The sequence below is a fragment of the Pocillopora damicornis genome, chromosome 4 (genome assembly GCF_964200805.1).
Source record: "Pocillopora damicornis chromosome 4, jaPocDami1.2, whole genome shotgun sequence".
NCBI classification, from domain to species: Eukaryota; Metazoa; Cnidaria; class Anthozoa; order Scleractinia; family Pocilloporidae; genus Pocillopora; species Pocillopora damicornis.
The window spans coordinates 20,094,024-20,115,951 of NC_142673.1; the positions used below are offsets into that span (position 1 = coordinate 20,094,024).

Genomic DNA, 21,928 nt, shown 5'->3' on the forward strand with positions numbered 1-21,928 from the left:
CAATCAGCAGTTTACAGGCTTTAAACAAATAGGGAGATTTGCGGGATATTATAAACAAGATTTACTGATAGGAAATAAGGAATCATATAAGTGTTGCCTTTGATAAAGATATCTTTTTTTCCCATTATTGGAAGGTCAATGGATTCATCTTTCAAAGATAACATAATTAAGACTGAATGACACGTAATGTGATGGTAAGATTTGAACCAAAGTTCAATTATTATGACAACTACCAGTCCCGTGATCATAGCAAGGCCAAGGTAACCTTCTCGACCGATCAATCATTTCCTAAAAAGATAACCCCTGTCAGATAAGACTTTTAACTACTGTCAGACAGGACTTTTAGTTGTGGTTAGATAGGAATTTTAACTCCTGTCAGATAGTAGATTGGTAAACTGGATCCACCGCTATCCTCAGAACTGCTCACGCATTACCACAGAGCAGCAGGGAGTTGCTTAGACATGTCCTAGAAGACCCAAAAGGAGATCAGCGGGTAATAATGGTAACAACTTCAAATACAACTTCTTCATTGGCACCTTTCAGGCCTTAGAATGGAACAAGTTATCCAAATATAAAAGTGACCAAAATTCCGTCTTCATGCATTGCGGAAAGTGTTGTGCCAGAGAGCAGCAGGTAGGTATCAGTAAACTGGAGAGAAACACGTCATAATAGTAAAAACTTCATAGATAACTTCCTCATTGGGCCTTTCACGCTATGGAATGAAAAAAATTTTGCAAATATACAAAGTGACTTAAAATTCCAACTGGCAGGTGGAGGACAAGTAGGGTTATAACAGTTTGCAGACAAAGAATCAAAAGATCTTAAACTCGGCGCGGCAGAGACCAAATCCAGGTACTGTTATTATAAAACAAAGGGCATAAGCCACGAGGCCTTCACAAAAAGGTGGCGTGCAAAATCACGTTTAAAGTGGAGGGTCAGCGTTAGTAGCTATGCATATTATGCGCAAAGGCAATGTTTAACTGTCACTAATAATACTGGTGTTTCAAACATACAGACGCAACAAGACAGGAAAGTTACATAACAGCGGAAGGAATTGAGACAGATGGAACTCACAGGTCAGTTATTTCACGTAATGCAGTGTTAGCAATACTCTCACAACAGTAAAGCGCACATAAAAACAACAAACTTCTCAAGACAGCGGCTTTTGAAAACAATACTCCAAAAATGTTACGATTCTTATCATCCGAACAATTTTGAGAACAATACTTCAAAAATTTTACGATTCTTATCATCCGAACAATTTTGAGAACAATACTCCAAAAATTTTACGATTCGTATCATCCGAACAATTTTGAGAACAATACTCCAAAATTTTACGATTCTTATCATCCGAACAATTTTCATCCTCATTGAACAATTTAATGGTTTTCTCTCTTTTAAGAGGCTAACAACTAAATCCATACTGGTAAAAATAATTTTTCACATCTATGTAGATCTAAAACATTCAGTTCAAAATAGCAGTTGAAAAACAGTGCCAACAAGTATCGTTCAGAATTGTGTCATTTTCTCTGTAATTACAACGAGCTCAACCAAACGGTGAGGAAAAGGCCTTACTTTGTGTAGTCCATTTTTTTTGCTTATACATAAAACTTTTTCAGATATCGTATTTCCTTAAGAAGGCTCTCAAGCGCTTATTTGAGATTTCGGAGGGGCGCTTATTATGAGGAGGAATCTTATTACCTTTTCCTTCAACGAAAGGTAACTTTTTAGGGCTTAATCTTTCATAGAAAGACAAAAACTACAACATAATTCACGAAGACATTACTGAAGTCAATGTAGAGATAGAAAAGTAACTGGAAGTGACCCAATGGAAAAGAAACTATTCTCCTGGAAGGATTCCGCAATAGTTGAAGCTTAAAAAATTATCAAATGTGGCAATAGAAACAGGTTTTCCATGTATCTCTACTAGTAAAGAAGGTGAGGGAGGTGGGGGCTTGTTTGACATCATGGCCTTGGGGGTTGACATTTATTCAGTGGAGGGCGTTTATTAAAGCGTGGGCAGTTATTCGAGGAAATGCGCTTTTAGCAATTAGTGAACCTTTAATTGGTTTAACTTTCTATTTTTATCACACAGGCAAAATGGGGTTCAAGTTTTTCAGTCGACAGAGCATTTCAAATGAGACTAACACGAGACAAAGACGATTACGTTGGCAAACAAGAGACGGAAATAGCCCCCAAAGTGAAACAATTTCATCAGCTGACTGCCATGCTGTCATCGGTGATTCTGAACGGAGACTTTGTAGAGAAATTGGTGGGGCTCTGCGCGATATTGGTGACAAATTAAACGACAGCACCCTTAAACTTCATTCCAAAACCTAGTAATGTTCTTTGGTGCCCATCTGATGAAAAGAGTGCAGGGATTTGCAGAGCGCCTTTGCAACAGCAAGCTTATCGAGCTTGTTTGGCCAATTCGGACTGAACTTATAGACTTGTAAATGTTTAACAGATGCTTTGCGTACATTTTCAATCATTATTTACAATACATGTGCAGTTCAGTTATGAACATATATTTATTCTGTGTAATACACTCAAGGCAAGGAGATTCTTACCAGGAGCTTTATCTTTGAAATTTGCCGTATATATAGCAGATATGCTGATGAAACAATAAAAGACACAAAGGAGCAAAAAATTGAAACAATTTATCGGAAACCTGAGTTTCCGATTAATTCGCAAGTAATTCATTTTGCACTTCGAAACCTTTAAAAGATTCTGTTAGCGGAGACTCGGCAACCTCTTTTCTGCCAATGGGTGACAGACTGCCAAGTAGTACGCGTCAAAAAATATGCTGACCAAGCGAAGGTACTTTTATACAACTTAGAAGTTCTAGATTAAGAAAATCGGCCTTTAAAATATCAAGGAGGGCGAGACCTTGCTAACACAGTTAGGGCAGGTTGTTTGTTCTAAGTTAGTGAACAAGGAGGGCCGAAGGCTAATAGTGGAGGGACATTTCTTTAGTTAATTCAAACCTTTTGAAAAGAATCCCCGAGGCCCACTACTTGCGTAAAACCGCGGTTTGGCTTGGACCTCTTATAAATAACCGGCCCTTGAAGTTTTCACAAAATTATATTTACGCGCACGTTGTCGTTGTTATCAATAGTATCACTTTCATCATAATCATTATTTTCAGTCAGCTATGTTTTTGTAACTGAGAGATAATCCAAGGCACCGCACTGAATGCATCCAACCGTGTACTAACTTTACCGAAAAAAAAAAACCCTGAATATTATCTCGAGTGCTTATGGAAGAGCAAGTCGGTAGCCGGCTAAGAAGATGCACCTCCTAGATAATCCTATTTCCACTGCTTCCGAATAAACTTCTCCCACGTTTTCTAGGGAACAACTTCATCAATGAGATCGAAAGATGTTGCGCATTCAGCGGTTAATGCTTGCTGATGGTTACGTAACTATTTCGCGCGCACTTTGATCGGAAAAAAAGGGAGTAATTTCCGTAAGCCACGGAAAGGTGAATTTTCAACTTTCGCTTCAACCTTCCAACGGGACTTTCCCCAATTCAAATGTTCCCTAACTGGCTCGAATAAGCGCTCAGAGAAAGAATTACTAATAAGTACTCAACGTGGTGCGCATTTGAGGCTACTGTTAACAACAACATTGGCATAGAGTACATGTGGTGCTCAGCCTTCTCGGATGGTTGATAAGCCAAATCCATCAGTAGCCGGGATATGATAACTGTTGTCCTTTCTACTTCAAAAAATAAATTAGTGACGGTCAGCTTTGATTTTAAGCCTCGTGATACATAAAATGAAATAACATTTGGAAAGGTCAACTCAATGAATTTCGCAAGCCGACATCACGGGAAATTCTTGAAGACATTAAAATTTCTCAAATATTTCCAGATGTAGGCTCGTGTGTCTGTGCGAATCAGGCGGTAACGCCTCCGTTTACTCACGTACTATGTGCAAAGCTTTCCAACTGGAGTAAGTCACATTGATTACTGCTTTACTAAGTGTAGGGATAGTCTCCCTCTCCTTCCCCCTTGGACATGGAATCATTTGATATCAGTCAAGAATCCATTCCACGAGTGGTAAACGAGCACGTTTATTTCATCTTTTGCTCTGTAACAAATAACAATTTAATCTTCAGTTTTTGCCTTCTTTACAGCTTGCAAAGCAATTATCTTTAGGGTCTAGCTAATCTATCACGGAGAATATTATATTTCGCAATCCTTCTCATTCTCTAAAAAAAAATCCTCTGCTCGCCATCGGACATCATCGTGGTCCTCGGAATCACTCGGGGTGTCGAAGATGTTCGGCTGAAGAAATGCGTCTTATTCGGAGGAGTTTGTGTGTCCTCGCATCAATGCTGCCGAAGCTTTGCACTACCGAGCAAATAGTTTAATATTCTGTCCAGGACGAACACTGCCACGAAATCCGCTAGCAGGACATGCATGAATGTTTCACGGAACTAAAACGAGATAGGTGAGAACAAGAGGATAAATCCCCAATGAAAACCCTTTGTTTCAGTTACAATTAAGTTTATTTTAATTTCAGGTAGAATATGTGTAGCCATACCCTCGCCCGCAAGGTGAAACGGAAGCGAGGATTCCCTAAGTGAAAGTTAAAAAACAAAAATAAAACAGCCACAAGTTCTAGTATCGAGTTGCACGAATTTATACCAAATCTTGAAAAAGTAATATACTTTGAAACAAAAGGAAGAAAACAAACAGCAAAAGTACATCAAGGTTTCTCACAAAAGTATAGTAGTACAACCAGTACTATGTGTGGTACATTAAACTGACGTTTACCTTAGGAGGGAAGGACACGATTTCAAACTGCTGATTTATTTCGGGGACAGATCCCGTGATCATACACACGATGAATCCACCAGAGGCTAACAGACTGTACAGCAAGGCCTTATTTTCCAGCAGGCTCTCCATAAACGGGTGACCCTGTAAAATGCATTCGAAACACTTACCATTGATGCTTGACAAACATCTGTCGTATAACGAACTGCATTATCACCAATCAGAGATGATTTATGTGAGATTGAGCAATAGTAATCACGCGTACGCCCCATTTCAAAGATTTGATGTTTCATGTAAGCGAAGGAACACAACAGCAAGAGATCAAAGAAAATCTTCAACAAGGAAAACTGCGTAACGCAGCGCAAATTTTTAAAATTGAAATACTCAAGGATTACACTTAATTATTATGTAACTTGTAGAGTCCTGCCCATGCAGTCCTGTAAAAAGCCATGATGAAAGCTGACGTGTTAAGAGCCGGAAGGGTTGACAAGAGTCGGTAATAAGCCACACTCACGCGGCCCCGTTACATTTCCTATGAACGCGGATTCTATTCTAACTTAAAAGAAAAGGGGCACTAGACAAAAAGTCGCGTTTTTTAGATGAATTGCGAAATCATTACTCTGACTAGAAGAAATCATGAAAAAGTTTTTTTCTTTTTTATTGTAAAGTGTCTAGTGCGCGCTCTTCTTAAGTATGTATTAATATACATCAAAAAGTCAGCGAGTCTGATTGGCTTAAAACGAATGCATTTTTCATGTAACACGAGTGTAAATTACAAGTAGCGCGCGCGCTGCCAAAACTTCGTTCGTCTTGACTTTCTTTATTGCGTTTTTCATGTAAATAATCAACACGGGCTCGTGCAATTTTGTAGTCTTTAAAACAGTTACTCGTGCTTATTAACACCAAATTATACCTGAAGTCATGTTGTTTCCTATACTAATTGTATCCTCTTTAGGTTTAAACAGAATTTTTAGTTTTGGTTTTAAAAAACTTATAAATCATATAAATGAGTACTTATTGACAGTTTGGTTTGACTGGACGGGTAAATATGTAGCTCTCGATCATGACGCACGGGCCTTGCTGCGCTTGATCCGTACGTCGTGACCTCGTATAAAACATTTTCTCCTCAAGCCCTCCCACTCCGTCAGTAAGTACATAATCATATTTCAAGTATGTGCGCTGGTTTGACAAGATCATCCCAACGTGTTCAGAGCTAACCAAGTGACAACCACACTAGCATGACTCAGGGAAAGTGCTTTATTGTCTGTCTTTGCGACTGTACCTTATAGTTGATAGCGAACGTGGCCAGTTGCATAGCAATTGAGACGATGTACACTGTACTGTTCACGATAGTCGGCTGAAACTTTGCTTCTAAGTCAACATGCTGTGAGTTCCTGCAAAGCATACGAAAAAATGTTACACCCGGAGACAAAGATCTCGGCTTAAAATGAAAGAATGAGGGGAAAGTACCATGATTAACTGATAGTTACCACGGAACCACTTTCCCATTGAGCCTCGTTAAAAATAAACGATGGTTGCCAAAATGCCAATCATAAAAAGGGAAATATCATATGGAAGCAATGAGAACTGAAAGTCAACTAGTCACGACTGCCCCAAGGGCGGGAAAATTGGCATTCACCACATTGGGTTGCATTGGGGTTTCGTTTTCAGTTTATCCGATTGGTTGAGATGGTGGCGCTATCTTTGTTGACCAATCACAGAACAAAGGGCGGTAAAATTGGCAAACAGCGCAAAAGACGGAAAACATGATGATGATCACACTAAATTGATTAACTAAATTGGTTGACTTATCATATACTCGTAATATCAGCCATCCTTGGCCAAATTCGAATATTATTGCATAAGGTCTGAGGGGGAGCCATTTGAAGCTCTGGCACTGATTCATTTATTTGTTATTAACCGTGTTCATCAACCTACCAACTTGACGCTTAGGAGCAAATCACTTTGCCATTTCAGCTCTAATTTTTCATTTAAAGTGTACAGTAAGACGATGCAATCACTCACATGGTCGGGGTGAGACGCTTTGCTTGTTGTACCATAAATATGAGAGCCCAGAAGTGAACAGCAAACTGACTTAGTACCGTTATTATGGTATACATATTAAATATGTTTGGAAGAGGACGACGTTTAGAAAGAATCGACAGAGGCTGAAAGAGACACCAAAAGAGCCATGAATAAAGTGGTTTCACAAAAAATCTAACGGTCTTCATGCAACAGGCAAGAAAGTGGCCTTTAATTACGTTGTAATTATCACCAAATTTTATAATATGTTTTCACCCATCGAGATGGGTACCTGATAACTTTGCTCTCTACACACTTCAGCATTTGTCACACCACTGACGACAAAAGTTCACTCACTCATACAAAGAGGAGATCGGAAGCCAACCACCCTTTTACCCTTTTATATATATTATGTTACCAAAACAAAACCCACATCCCTACATCAGCTTCCCGATAAACTTATCTTTCTGGGGCAGACTGCAAAGGATGTTAGCTTGACCAACTAACCCAGACGTGTTTCATTTATAATCTAAAAGACCCAAAAAATACGCTATCCAGGACAGAGTGCTACCTTGATCTTTCACAAAATTTTCTTTATAAATCTAGGAGGAAACGTAAAGCGCCTCCGAAGGAGAATTGTGCATCAGATCTTGCCAGGTAAAGGGCTAATCAAGAATGGGCGGGGAAGGGCAAGCGTTCTTAATTTTGGAGGGACGAGCAATAGAACTTAAATGCAAAGGTAGTAGGGCGAGTTTCTCAAGGAACGCTTGACAGCCGCACTAATCCAGATCTAGTCGACATAACTGTCTTGTGGGAAGTCAAATCATCATTGGTGCATATTTGGTGGCATCGAGCTCTCGACCCCCACGACTGAGCTTTTGGTTATTTTCTCACCTTAGAACGTGAAATGAATAGAAAGCAGCCAGCCAATAGAACGCCTTGTAACGTTGCCTGTCTGCAAGAGAGGCACAACACCGAAGATTATACTATTAAATCATAACTAGAGGTACCCCCCCTCGAACAAGTAAACGAGGAATGACCTTGAGACGCTTAAGCAGGGTTAGTATCAACTACTAACTCTGGTCCTCAGCAATTGTACACTAATAATTCATACTCGATGGGAGTGAATCTTAAGTGTATGTAACTACATATTAAGTTAAAAAATTTAACAGAATTAACCGACACGAGCATAGCAGGCTTGTCTAGTCAGTGGTCACTGTCACCTGCGCAGGCTCATATGGAGCATTGAAACTTCGTTACAGATGGTATTTTGGAGATCTCGAAAATTTTGGTAGCAACCATTCCCCTGAAGTACTGAGCCGTTTTGATGCGATTGGTTTGAACAGGGGTTAAATGAAGAAAAATTAGCTCCAACTTACCCATCACTGAACTTAATTCCATCTAAATACAACACACTTTGACTATAGGCCAGCACGAGTGCGTTTAACGCAAGAATCTTGAACATTTGTAGAGTGGTGACAAGTGTACACCGACCTTGTTTGATGATGTGACAAACTAAAAACAAAACAAACATCAATTAGTGATCAGCTGGAGATCAACGCTTCCTTGCTATCTTCTTTGCCCTTAGTGATGTGCTCCGCGTATGTGGCATGCCTTAACATCTATATTTGTACCGGGGCTTATAAACGAGATGATACGATACAAACAATTTGCGAGCGCAGTTTAGAAAAAAAGTACCGCATCGTCGTGATTCAGACGCATGTTAACCCTTTGATCTGTAAGTGACTGACATCTAATTTCTCCTAACAATATATCCCCTCGATTACAAATTAAAGTGGCGAGAATAAAGGTAATAATCGCCACCGAAAGGCGTTCTTGATCGTTAAACAACTTCTCCTTGTCAGCACCTTAGGAAATGTACAGGGTACAGTTTGGAGAATATGCCCACTGATGTTAGCGTGTAAAGGGTTAACAAGCTGGTGATCAGAGTTACAGGCGACGTTAGGAGAAAATAAGTCACGATGCAAGATGGCTTAACACCCAAACTCCATTGGAGCCCATTCCTGTTAATTCTCGTTGAAGCAAAAAAGAAACTGTTTGTAATGGCTGAGCAGGACATAGGAAAATATCAAAAGGAGTCATCTGATTGGTCAATAAGCCGCGATCAAATGATACTCTTGAGACTCACATAAAAATTGCTCAAGTATTTTAGAAAGTGAATCAAACCAATTGATCTTTTATTTACCTGCCATGACAGACGATAGTTTAGAGGTGAAAGGTGACGCAATTGAAGCATCTCCCAAACGCACAACTTGAGGTTGATCCGCCTCATCGATCTGCTTTAACATCTCCTGGATTCGTTTCTAGAAACAACAAAACAAGAAATGAGCGGTTTCTATGATGACTGGTGGAGACCAGATAGGCCAACTAGAACTAAGAAACCAATGGAACGATGCACAAGGGAAAAGATGCTCAGGCAAGCTTGTCTTGTGTTTTTCAAGTTCGATGCCTAATTTAGCTTCCACCATTGAAAAACGACTGATGATTTCCTCAAAGACAAAATATTTCTAGAGACTATATATCTGACAATGGATATATGAAAACATAACTTCAACAAATTACTGAAGTTTTTTCGACTCATCTTAAGTCCAAAGACCGTGCTGATCATGTTAATTGATGAAGTATGAACAATACAGTGCAATAAGCAAAAAACGTAAAGGTGAAATCTTCATAACCCTGGTAAAAGGAAGCAAAGGCTTTCGAAACTCTTTACGGTGGTCAATTTACAACATCAACTCAGTTGATAAAACCATATTACTCTGATCTCCATTACGAAAATTGACGAGCTGTGTTGCTAATCTCCGTTAACTCGACATAGGCATATCAAAAGGTTACCTCCCTGTGCATGGACAGGTTATCAAGGAAAGATATCGAAGTATCCTGTGACATCTCACCTGCTGCTCTTGTTTCAAATTGGAGGCTGTGTCATCCCCCCTTGCCACAGCACGCATCTTAGCTGCCCGTGAAGCTCCTTTGACAGGTGCAGGGGGAAGATGGCTTCTTGAAACTATCTTAATGGAATCGTTTTTACTTTTATCGTCTGACTGTGCCTGAAATGAAGAAGAGAAATAATAGTTATTGCTTGTTCCATAAACGACTTGTTTAGACGACTCATCTCAGTTAGTACTAGAGAGACAGTCTGACAGCTCGTAACGGTTTTCTAACAACGCATCTAGGAGCATAGGACAAGAAACTTCCAAGAAGAAAATTGGAATTGTCCACTTACTGGTGTGGATTGCTTTTCTTCTTTGGATTTGTGAGCACTCTTCTTTCCGTGTTCTGGTAGTTTTTCGGGCGCTCCAGCGAGCAGGGCCACACCTGAAAATTGTATTTAACCTTTAACCTTAGAGATCTGATTCGTAATTTTCAATCGAAATAAATGCACTCTAAAATCATCAGGGTATTGATTCACAATGGTTCCGGAAGGTGTACACTTATTGGCTACACATCGCTGAGAGAACCTACGACAGGCTCGTTCATCAGATGTGAGCAACCAGATGTCTTACCACAATGCGCGTGCTTGAGTGCTCCAACATCATTGGTTCCGTCACCACACATTAAAGTCACAAAACCTTTACTCTTGAGTTTGGTTATGACCAGTTCCTGGGGGAGCCAAAGGCCAGTTAGTAAGAAACAAAATACATGTAATTACTCTCTGAAGAATTTGCTGTTCATCGAACTGTTATGTTACCTTTTGTTTAGGAGCTACTCGGGCAAATACTTGTATATTCTGAACAATGGCGTGAAAAAACTTTGATAATTTTTCTGTAGATTGTAAGTAGGAAAATGCCTGCAAAATAAATGAGCAAAAACTGTTACATGACCCATAAAATTCAAGTCGAAGAAAACACAACAAGGAAGTACACAATAGTAAATTACCTCGCCTGTGACACACAGATCGAATTTAGACGTCAACTCTTTGATACCGCCTGATGGAATAATGGGAAGACTGAAAGAGCGATCCACTGGCTGCCAGTGCCACTCGCTTTCAACTGTATGACGAGAGAAAAACGGAGACGATAGTCATCAGAGAACGAAACATAGTTTAGACCTCAGCAAGTGCAAATGAAACTCAGTAGACAATACCATGATTATTTGAGCTCTCTGGTGGTGACAGAACCACTATTTCACGCCTAGTGAGCCGCAGCTCGCGTGCCACGTGACATGCAGTCAGCGGATTGTCTCCGGTGATCATAGTCAGCTGGTTAAGAAAGAGAGATATAAAATCACAAAATAAATGTAAGCACTAAGGAAGTACAAAGCTTAATTGAACCCTCAAAGAAGTAACGTGGCACTGCTACTTGCATTTTTGGCAAAACTGGTGAACTCTAAACTTAAGTCTAACAGTACAATATTACTTTTCTTTTGCTTTCTGATTCAATCCTCGATCCTTACATGATGTGATGATTCTTGTATCTGTTTGATGGCTGCCTTAGAGTCGGTCTTCAATGGACACGCGATCACAACGAATCCCGCGAACTGTAAGTCACATTCACACTCCTCACGCTTCATATCACGGATCTGTCGAGAGGAATGATACAGTTAACAATAAGTAGCGATCTATAAGGACTTTCGTAACATTAACTATGCAACGTTGAAGAAAAGACTACACGACAGGTACAGCAGTTGCAAGCTTCCCATAAGTTTCTATCATCCTTCTTACCAGTAACCCTTGTTTTCCCAAGAAACTTCTTTATTTCCTTTTGACAATGATTTTGGACAGCTTCATGTTTTGAAAAAAGCAGAAAAGAAGCGATCTACATATATCCTTCCAGGCATGAGTTGAGCATTGGTAGTTTACAAAGCAACATTAGATATTAAATCAATCGCAATTAAGTGAAATATTAGTTGGTAGGAATTTTCATACCTCCCTAGCTGCTAATTCGCCTATCTTTTTGAAGCCCAACGCCAAAACTCTAGCTCCTTGACAAGTTATTCTATGGTAAATGGCGTCGTAGTTCCTCGGAACGTTCTTGTACTGCAATCAGAATCACAGCATGACGTAAAACAAGTACAGTTTCAGAGAACAAGACGTCGCACTGATAACATCCCATTACTCGTGGCTTAATCAAGTCCTGTTCTTGGACAACACACACACAAAAAAAAAATCTCCCCACAAAAACCAGCCAGAAATTTATGAAAGATCCTATTTAACGACTAGGAGACAGCACTTCAGAAGCATTGTATCACTTGAAGTCTTCCAAATAATTCCACCTAAATTGTGATAGCCACTTTAATTACAACATTCATACCAACTCTTACCATCGGTCTCAGAGTTTCAGGAGCTCCTTTGACTGTGACAATATATTCACTGGAAGAAGAGCCCGGATTTTGTAGAGATACAATGGCGGACATTCTCTTCAGAGCGCTAGAGAAATGATGGCGGTGTACGATACGCATAGAGACACGTCTACCTTTGTTTGGCATGACAATGTCGCCTGAATGTAAAAAAATAATACTTAATAATAATGATAATGATAAAGATGATGATGATGATAATAATAATAATAATAATAATAATAATAATAATAATAATAATAATAATAAATGATTAAGTGAAGTTAGAGGCGGTGACTGTTTTGTAAGTACTGATCCAAACATGGGACGTACAGGGACCAGCTGGATGACGGATTGGTCCTCACATAGCCCCTGTAGGGTGGATCAGAATGTTCCGTTTGTTCGTTGGCCGTGAAATGACTCAGGGAACAGGTGAGCAGTAGCACGAATCTTCGGGCGAGTTGTACGAAAAAGGCTGAAGATGCGTAAAATTCTTCATGAAACCAATCATTTGAAAAGTACGCATGTCAAATATGACGAATAAGGAAAAGCCTGTGGAACGCAGTTAAGTACAGAAGAAGCTTTGTTTTCTCTCTCTTACGTTTCCTACTTTCTTTTTTGTTTTTAAACGAGTACGTATATAATGGTCGCAACTTAGAACGGATGATCCTCACCTCTCGTTAACCTCCAATCTACTGCTTGTAACACAGCTTTTTCCAGAGGATCACCCACTAAACTATCATCTAGAAAAGCGAGCGAGTGACACGAGGCCAACACGTAAGCTGTATCATCAGGGATATCACTCACTGTACACACTTCATCATCATCTCTACAATAAAGAAAGTAAATGAATCACAAAGCAATCCCACCTCTGAATTTGAAGAAACTGTCTACAGAGCAAGCCACTGAAATGAACTGCCAAGTGAAAAAGAAGCAGTTCGCGAATAGTAGGAGTTCGAGAAAGCGAAAAGTAAATGAATGAAATGAAAAAAACTCTATAGGAAGAACCTGCGAGATCAATACAAAGAGGAGTTCAAATTTTCAATTAGTTTCATTTGTCAAGATCGCATTGGTTTGTCGATAATTTTGGGTGCATGAAAGGATACTAAAACATGACATCCTGTAACCGTTGTGCATTGCCTGAGCTAGCCTCCTTTAAAAGTAAGAGAATTCCTGAAATTTTGAAGACATCACCTATTACACTTGTGCTAACTTACTTAAGTCCTGCAACTCCCTGCACTATCAGGTTATCACTTGTTAAAGTTCCTGTTTTGTCAAAGCAGCACACATCAACCTTTCCAGCAAAAGGAATTCTGAACGGTTCAGTACAGTAAACACCTATAGAAAAAAAAAATCCACAACGTTAGGAGGAGAGAAGGAGCAAAGTAGTGTTCTTAGGACCTTAATCTGCTTACCAAGTTTTTGTAGTGCCATCAGTGATGAGTTCACAGCAAGAGACAGTTCAATTGGAAGTTCTGGTGGAACCACTGATGTTAAAATAAGAGTGCACTCCAAGAAAAGCTTGTAGCGATTTCTCTTGGGATCCTCAGTACCTGAATAACACACAAATGAATCAATGTCAATAACTTAGTAGAATCATAAAGCATCTGTCACCAAGAGACCTTTCCACATGAGACAAGTACATGTACATATAGAGTTTCCTTTGATACTATTTAAACAACACCATCTAATAACAGACATTCCGAAAAGAATCAAACACATCAGGCCATTTTTTCTTCTTCTTGCTTTTTGCCACAATTGCAAGACAAGTTACACGTCACCAAATTGTTACAAGAAGTAATTAATAATTGATTTAACTTCAAGCAACACTTAAATAACAATGTATCATGAAAACGCTGCCGAACATGTCCTGTACTTTTTAAGTTTCAAAGTTACTTTGTCAAAAGTCATAATTAGATTATCAACAATTCTGACATGTAGTACCTAAAATAAGGAGAAAAAGATTGAAGGAGGCTTGTGGATGATTTGGTTAAAGTTAAGGCGAACTTGTTGTGATGGAGTTGAACTGGTAGGGGTGAATTTGTCATGAGGTAAAAAACCTTCAGATACAAAACAAATTCATGTAGGTGCTTACTTTTTGGGCTGGTAGAAATTCCTTAAGCAGTTAAAGCTTAAATGATTTTAGTTTTCAGCTGAAAAAATTTTTTCAACGGGCTTCTTGACATTTCAATCATCTAAGTGTTACAAATTTCAGGACAAAAATGGCCTAACACTGGTCCTGCCTGCTTACCTTTGACCCAGACATAAGCTGCAGCTGAAACAGCAAATATCAACAAAAATAAGATGAAGAGAAATGTCTCCAAATTGTTGGCTGTGACTCGCTTCACACCAAATAAAATAGTCCGTAGAAGTTTTCCCTGTTAATTACACAACAAAGTCACATTTCAGAACCTCAAAATTATTACCACTTTTAAAACAAATTACTAGTACATTTAATTTGGCACAAGTTGACAGGGGTATTTAATTGCTGAAATAACAATAACACTTAATGAGAAAAATTTCCTGAGATTCATGATTTAAGCAACAGACTAAACAAGGCATTTGATCAAATACACAACAACAACAACAACAAATAGCTCAAGAGGTGCAAATCTGGAGTCAACATTATAACCACCACAATGTACTTGAAGCTTGTGGGCTTATGAAAACACTGTTACACCAGTTTTCCTAACAGCAATAGAAGAAAACTGCTTCAAATATTTTTTGGTGAGTTCAGCTTGTGCTAGTGTTTTGCTAGTTACCTACCTGAATTTGTATCTGTGCTGAATCCAAACTAAAAAGAGGTTGATGTCATGACAGTTGCAAAATGCATAGCCAATGGTCATTCTAGAGAATCTCACCTGAGATGTATTGAATCCTGTTCTTAAAACATAGGCTATAGATCCATTGTCAGGAGCTATGGAGGTAAATTTACATATGCAGAGTCAATAAAATCAGTAACACTGCATGAAGTGCCCACTGATAGTAACAGCAACAACAACAGCAATAATAGCATAAACCTTGACCTAGATTTGAAATTAAATTAAATTTCACAATATGAAGTTAATTAAGCTGCATAGCTATAGTGTTACAAGATAATTTGGTTTAGTCAACTGAGTTGATGATGTAAATTGGCCACCGTGAAGATTTTTCCAAGCAGATATTTCAAGTGATACCACTTTGCCATAGTGCATAGAGGAATTGTGGGTGTGTGTGATTTGTGTGAGTGAGTTACATTGAGTTTCTGTGTGTTAACTTTGGAAAACTGTACCAAGATTGTTCTATTTTCTTGTTGTTTTCTATGCCAATCTTCCCCATCCTTGGCCATCCTTTTTCTTTTTGTTTTTTTTTCCTTTCCATTTTGACCCTTATCTCTCTTACCAAACAGATGTGATGAAATTTCCTTTGAGTGAGATGAAAATTTGCTCTTTGCAAAAAAAACAGACTTAAAGCATTCTTAACATTTTAAGACTCTGATCTGTTAACCAGTAGATTCTGTAAACTAAATGTCAAATTACCCAGGCCATGTTGCTGTCAAATCATTGTGAAATACCTTTCAACCCAGCAGAAGTCTTGAGTGGAGGAGAATGCTGCACGACTTTTGTCCCTCCAGACAACAAATGTAGTTTACTGTGTTGCTCCAAATCAAACACTTCATCACCTGGCAGATCCTTGACTGGCTCCTAAAAGTGATGAGAAATTCAATAAGAGGCTCATGTTCTGAACAAAACAGTGAATTATGCTTTGGGAAGAAAGCTTCTGCAAAATTCAGCAAGTAAAAGGAAATGTGGGGGAAAATCAGGCAAAACATTTTACAATGACTATTACAAAAAATAGATTTTACTCCAGTTTCACTGACATCATAATTTAACAGTCCAATCTAGTCTACACATATACACATGCTAATCCATAACCTTATTGAGTAGTTCAATTTTTAAGTACTGTTTATTTTTCAAATTCACAATGATTCTTGTACTCTATATGTACTGGTATGTACACTGTACCTTCATTTGAGGAACAGACTCCCCAGTAAGCATGGCTTCATCCACAATACACGAGCCCCTCAATAGCACCATATCACATGGGATCAATACATCAGAGTTCTTTGGTCTACCTGTAAAAAGAAAACTGGAACAGTAGAATCTTATGAACTGAAAATTAACAAAAGGTAAACTTCTTGAACCTTCCCAAAACATTATAGCTTTCCTTACCAATAGAACAAATATCTCCTGGAAGAAGTTCTGAGCTCAAGATGGGTCTCCATTTTCTGTGTCTGTATACCTGTCATTGACAAATAATTACCATACCAGTGTTAGATACAGGACAGCAGTTACCTGCAAGTTTTATGGACAATTGACTAATACAATTGATACATGTGACCAGTGCATTTAAAACTTGTTTTCAAGTCTTCTGAGAAAGTTTGGATGAGTTAGTTCTCATGATTTTCTTCATTTACACCAAAACCCTCAATAATGAGTCGCTTGATGACCTTAGTAGGTGAAAATATTTTTGCAGCAGCTTATTAACTTTTTAAGAAAAAAAAAATTTTATAACAAATCATTGATTAAAAGAAACACATGTTTCAAAAGCATATAATTCCTCTTGTTTTGCTTTCAACTGTTTTAGAATCTCACCTGTATCAAGTATGGTTTGCTTCCCATGTTTCTTATTTCCTTCATATTTTTCAATTGCTGAAAAGTGGATGACATTAATATGTGAAGCCAGGATTTAATATACTCTCCTTGGTCAGAGTCTGTATCATATCTTACAGTAATCACCCAATGTCAAGTGACAATATTACTGATTTTAAAAAAAAATTCACTAGATATCTCTGATCAAAGAGAAAAAATAAACATAGATAAATTGCAGCACTTGGCCGCCATAATAACCTGCAAGGAGTGAAAATTCCTCAAAATCAATATTTACTCAATTCAGGGTAAATAAGTAATATGCAAGAGATCTCCCGCCATTACCTTGAGAGTAACGATCAATAACTGAATTGCCTTAAGGTCAATATTTGCTACATGTAGGCAACACCTACCTGTTGGACAAGAGTAGCTTCAAAAGCAACCAACATGAAAAGAGTGAAGACACTGTAGTACCAATACTCATCAAGACACCACAATCCAACACAAAACACTTGAAACACAAAGAATGGTGCTGTAGCTCTTTCTTTGAATAATTCACTAAACTCTGGGACATCCATCTGAAGCCTAATAAAACAAACAAAAAAATACATAAGTTAGAGATATTATTTCAGTTTGTAGAATACTGTGCACACTTTTTGAATATTCCTTGAATTATAATCTTTTGAAATCACAAAATCTATAGAAAATTCTACAAAACTAAAAAACTGTGGATGAAAAGATGGCATAACCCCTGAAGATTTTTATTTCAGCAACTACTTGATGATCAAGTATAGAATGATAAAGAAATAAATTCAAACAGTTCGAGAGAGGAAGTCACAAAAACCCTCACTACTGGGAGAATTTTTGTTTCCCACATCCCTTGCAACCATTTTCAAACTACTATGATATTGTAAGCTATTATCTTTCCTTGTTTACTCATAACTTACAACAAAGTGTAACATTTTACTACTGAACCAATTTTAAAATACAACAGCCAAAAAGAGGTTTGTTGCATTGCCTCTATTTCCTGTGTTTTTTGATAATCAAAGATCCCAGCTACAGGATTTACAGGAAGGGTAAAGCTATCCTTTATTGATGAAAATCATAACCAAAATTTCAAAAGTCAATCCAACATTTTCTAAACCTATGTTTCATGAACTGAAACAAACAGGTGGAGCTGTCAGAATATGAAATGGTATTTTGGTTTATGAGAAAAATGTGACGATTTGTGTAGACAACCTGGAACATTTTAATTCTAAGAAAATCCAGAAAAAATTTAGCCATTTATGATAGCTCAAAAATTATAGTATTCACATCACGACAACTTCCTATAATCAAGTTTTAGATAGCATTTTCTTTTCTTTACTAAGAGTAATGCTCAAACTAACAAAAAAAACTTACTCATTTGATCCGTATATTTTCTTGCCTTTTTCAACTTCTGCTTCCTCTTGATAACCTTTACAACTATTGTAATGATCCATAGTTTCATTGACTGGAAAAGCTACCTGACAGAACTGTTTCTTTTCTTCACTATCATACACATACTTTGTCTTTTGAAAATTAAAATATATGACTTCCTTTTGTGTCTCCCCATCCTAAGAGATATAAATGAAACATTTATCAATGAAGCAGTTGAACTTCATTAATCTAAAGTCAGTCATCTTGTGTTCTCTGTCATGATAACTTTAGTCCTGTTTTTTCTTTTTTGCATCAATTTAACCCTTTAACTCCCATGAGTGACCCACACAGAATTTCTCCTTATAATTTCAATACAATATCAACCAGATGAGTAATGAGAATAAAGAAAAATATCAATTTGGGGATAATTAGTTGATCCAATACTAAATTCTCTGAACTAACAATATAAGAATTGTATGGTTGACAGTAAGGAAAATGACAAATTTGAATTGGGAGTTAAAGGGTTACATAAGACTTTGATATTTATTTACATAACTAAAAATACATGCCATTGTTCAATGAATAATTGTTAATAAACTTCCCCATCATACCCTGCAGCTTGATAATTGAAGTAGCATCTTATTTACACCAAATAAACTTTAGATATCATCTAAAAAGTTGAGGAAGACTGTGAGGTATGGCAAATCATCCAATTGGTGCTTTCCTCAAAAAAGCACTTTACAGCAGCCATAATCTACAATAAACAATCATTTCCCTCTTCCCAAACTCTATCAAAAGGTACTCATACATAGTAGCCTGTCAAGCACTGATAGTGAATTGGAACTCTTTCCATAGGTCTGCATGCTCTCACCCTCACCCTACAATAGGGTATTCATTTCATTTCATACTTGTTTTAGTTTGTAAGCATATTAAGGTAAATATGGAAACATGGTTACAAGTAAAAGCTATGCCTTATCAGCTTTGCATTTCAATTCAAAGTTAGTATTGCTTTTGACTCACAAATGTTGTATGCAAACGAAAAAAAAAATGATCAGTCTGGGAAAAAATTGTGAAATGGCTCTTCCCTCTATAGGGCATTAATTTAGTGACCTCAGGTTACAGGATAGGGTCGTCAGGCACAATACCAACCCTCCTTCTTTTACATCTGACCTTAGGACTAGCATAGACAGGACAGTTGCTAGACAAGGGGGCAGCTTGATAGACTGGCAAATGACAGAAATCAGAGGCATTCTCTAGCTGAGACCTTATATGTGACCTCTCACGCGAAAAAGTTCCTTACGGTATCCGTTCAAACGGTCGAACGCACGGATGTGAACGGATGACAAACGGATAGAGAAACCGTTTAAAACGGATGCCGTGAACGGCTGAACGGCTTCAGAAAAATTTCGAACGGTTGAAGTCGAACGGCTGAACGGCTAAAGGAAAATTTCGAACGGTTGAAGTCGAACGGCTGAACGGCTAAAGGAAAATTTCGAACGGTTGAAGTCGAACGGTTGAACGGCTAAAGGAAAATTTTGAACGGTTGAAGTCGAACGGCTGAACGGCTTCAGAAAAGTTTCGAACGGTTGAAGTCGAATGGCTGAACGGCTGAAGGAAAATTTCGACCGGCTGAACGGCTGAAGTTTTCAACGGATAAGGTCAAAGTAAACGGTTGAACGGCCGATCAAAAACATTCGAACGAAATGACAGTAATTAAGATAAACGCGACACGCGCCGCTTAGATCTGAAAACTGATAGAAAACTTAGAATAAATCTAATCCTGTTTTGAAAATAATAACTCTTTTGAGAGTAAAGCAAATTCGTTTTCGCGGGGGAGAAACAAAAGCCGGTAATAGTCTGCGTTCTCTTTTAAAATAATTGTCATGCAACCATTACCAGAATTCGTAATGTAACGCCATTAATTGACTTTGTAAACATCTCGTTTCCGAACACAGGCGACGCTTTCCCCACCATGTATCTTCGGAACTAACAGGCACAATTTATAGTGACAATTTTTACGATGTGCCGAGTAATTTTCGCTACCTTGAGTGCAAGCAATTCTTTTAAGTTAACAAAGAAGCGGGTGCCATTATTTTTGTCCGCTGCGTTGATGTGAGTGTAGAAAAAGAACCGTGATTATTCATGAAGGCATTTGTAAACAATGCTTATATTTACAAAGTTCGTGTTGAATGTTGTTACTGTTATTCTCCCACACGATAGTACTGTTGGTTTGGCAAGCATGATCTAAACAGAGCAGAGTTTAATTCCTTGCAGAGGGGAAACACGCTATATTAGGAACCTTCAAGTGTTTACCAAACTAACTTTAGTCTGTCCGATGTACTCTTGACTGATCGCAGTGCGAAGACTATTAACTTTGACAGGATCACGGCTCGAAACATCCCTTCCAAAGGAATTGTAAGCTACGGTTTCAAAACATATCGCCAGCCGTTCACCACGAACATCCAGTTTGAACGGCTCACAACTTTTTTGAAACGTATAGCTCCAGCCGTTCGAACGGCTCCCAATTTTTTTTAAACGGATAGCTCAAGCCGTTCGAACGGCTCCCAATTTTTTTGGAACGGATAGCTCCAGCCGTTCGAACGGCTCCCAATTTTTTTTGAACGGATAGCTCCAGCCGTTCGAACGGCTCCCAATTTTTTTTGAACGGATAGCTCCAGTCGTTCGAACGGCTCCTAATTGTTTTTGAACGGATAGCTCAAGCCGTTCGAACGGCATCCCATCCCGTTCGAACGGCTGATGAACGGCTTACGAACGGCTACCGTTTCAAACGGCAAACCGTAAGGAACGTTTTCGCGTGAGAGGTCACATATGCATAGGCACACAAAGATGACTAAATAACTAACTCTTTCTAGGGGGCACCCTCTTAGAATAAGTAATTATTCCCCCATTTTAAGCTAAACTTGAAATGAGGATCCTAGCAGCCCTGTGCTGCCATTAGTGAGCACTTACTTGTTCATGGTGTAGATTGAGCAGCTCTGGGGAGCCATTATTTGCTGTTGGAACAACTTTAATTACTGTGGCAAGAGTTGGACTATTTTCCTACAGATAAGAAAAAAGCAGTTCTTCTTTATCCATTTTATTCTTCTCTCCAAGCTGTTCCCTCAGTAATTGTTGTAGTAGCATCTTTTTTTTTATTTTTCATAAATGGTGCTTCAAACTACATTGATATCTCTTCTTCTTCTACGTGGACTGAGGTACTAATGTATTTGAAATCAGCAATAGTTTGAAATCATTTTGAACTTAAATTCATTTTTAATTAAAACCACTCATTTTATTCATCCAAAAAAGAGGTAATAAATTGTCGTGACAATACCGTCTTGATTATAAATAAATACATTAAATAAAATTATTTAATGAAAGAAATCCCCCTCGCTGGTTTATCATGTCGACAGTTCTGGTTCATATGAATCACCGTAATTTGGCCATCACGACCAAAAATCTGAGCTTGTACATTAACCAAACGTATTCTTACCGATGAGCAGGTGAAGAGACATCTTACATGAACAGACCAGTGACAGAACAACATGGAAAGAATTTGTAATATTCCGATCGCCGCCAAAGCGATAAGACCCGCTTCAAAATAATCTGTAACGCCATATACCATCGTCCAGAAGTAAAGCCATGTGAAATAGATGGGTATAAAAGGTGCTAGGTAAAAATGAAGTAAAAGAGGCCTAATTCTATACAGTTTTACGTATTCCAATTCATCATTTAGTGATTCGGCAGCCATCTTGAAACCCGACAAAAAACCAAGGGATATACGCATGAGTAGTGAATTA

At 38.3% G+C, this 21,928-nt stretch overlaps 1 protein-coding gene and 1 long non-coding RNA gene across 3 annotated transcripts; one reads left to right on the plus strand and one right to left on the minus strand.

Annotated features, from left to right (window-relative positions):
- The first annotated feature begins 383 nt into the window (after positions 1-383).
- LOC113665583 (uncharacterized) lies at positions 384-2,656 on the plus strand. Of its 2 annotated transcripts, XR_003445729.2 has the most exons (3): positions 384-633; positions 1,016-1,076; positions 2,096-2,656. It is a non-coding gene; the product is annotated as an uncharacterized LOC113665583 (long non-coding RNA). The 2 variants fall into 2 exon arrangements; XR_016186090.1 differs by lacking the exon at positions 384-633 and having other exon boundaries at positions 930-1,076.
- A 1,402-nt stretch (positions 2,657-4,058) lies between these two features.
- On the minus strand, positions 4,059-21,909 carry LOC113665582 (endoplasmic reticulum transmembrane helix translocase). Its single transcript, XM_027181302.2, has 29 exons — positions 21,622-21,909; positions 21,099-21,188; positions 18,132-18,325; positions 17,144-17,315; positions 16,737-16,793; positions 16,314-16,383; positions 16,107-16,216; positions 15,656-15,785; positions 14,964-15,019; positions 14,354-14,480; positions 13,518-13,655; positions 13,320-13,440; positions 12,777-12,931; positions 12,088-12,263; positions 11,693-11,803; positions 11,221-11,346; positions 10,912-11,026; positions 10,705-10,817; positions 10,517-10,615; positions 10,332-10,428; positions 10,052-10,143; positions 9,720-9,875; positions 9,011-9,128; positions 8,184-8,319; positions 7,699-7,759; positions 6,808-6,950; positions 6,065-6,176; positions 4,783-4,926; positions 4,059-4,442 (listed from the first exon to the last, which is right to left on the minus strand). The coding sequence occupies exons 1-29, from the start codon at positions 21,877-21,879 to the stop codon at positions 4,335-4,337; spliced, it is 3,585 nt and encodes a 1,194-aa protein (XP_027037103.2). The 5' UTR covers positions 21,880-21,909; the 3' UTR covers positions 4,059-4,334.
- Positions 21,910-21,928: the final 19 nt, after the last annotated feature.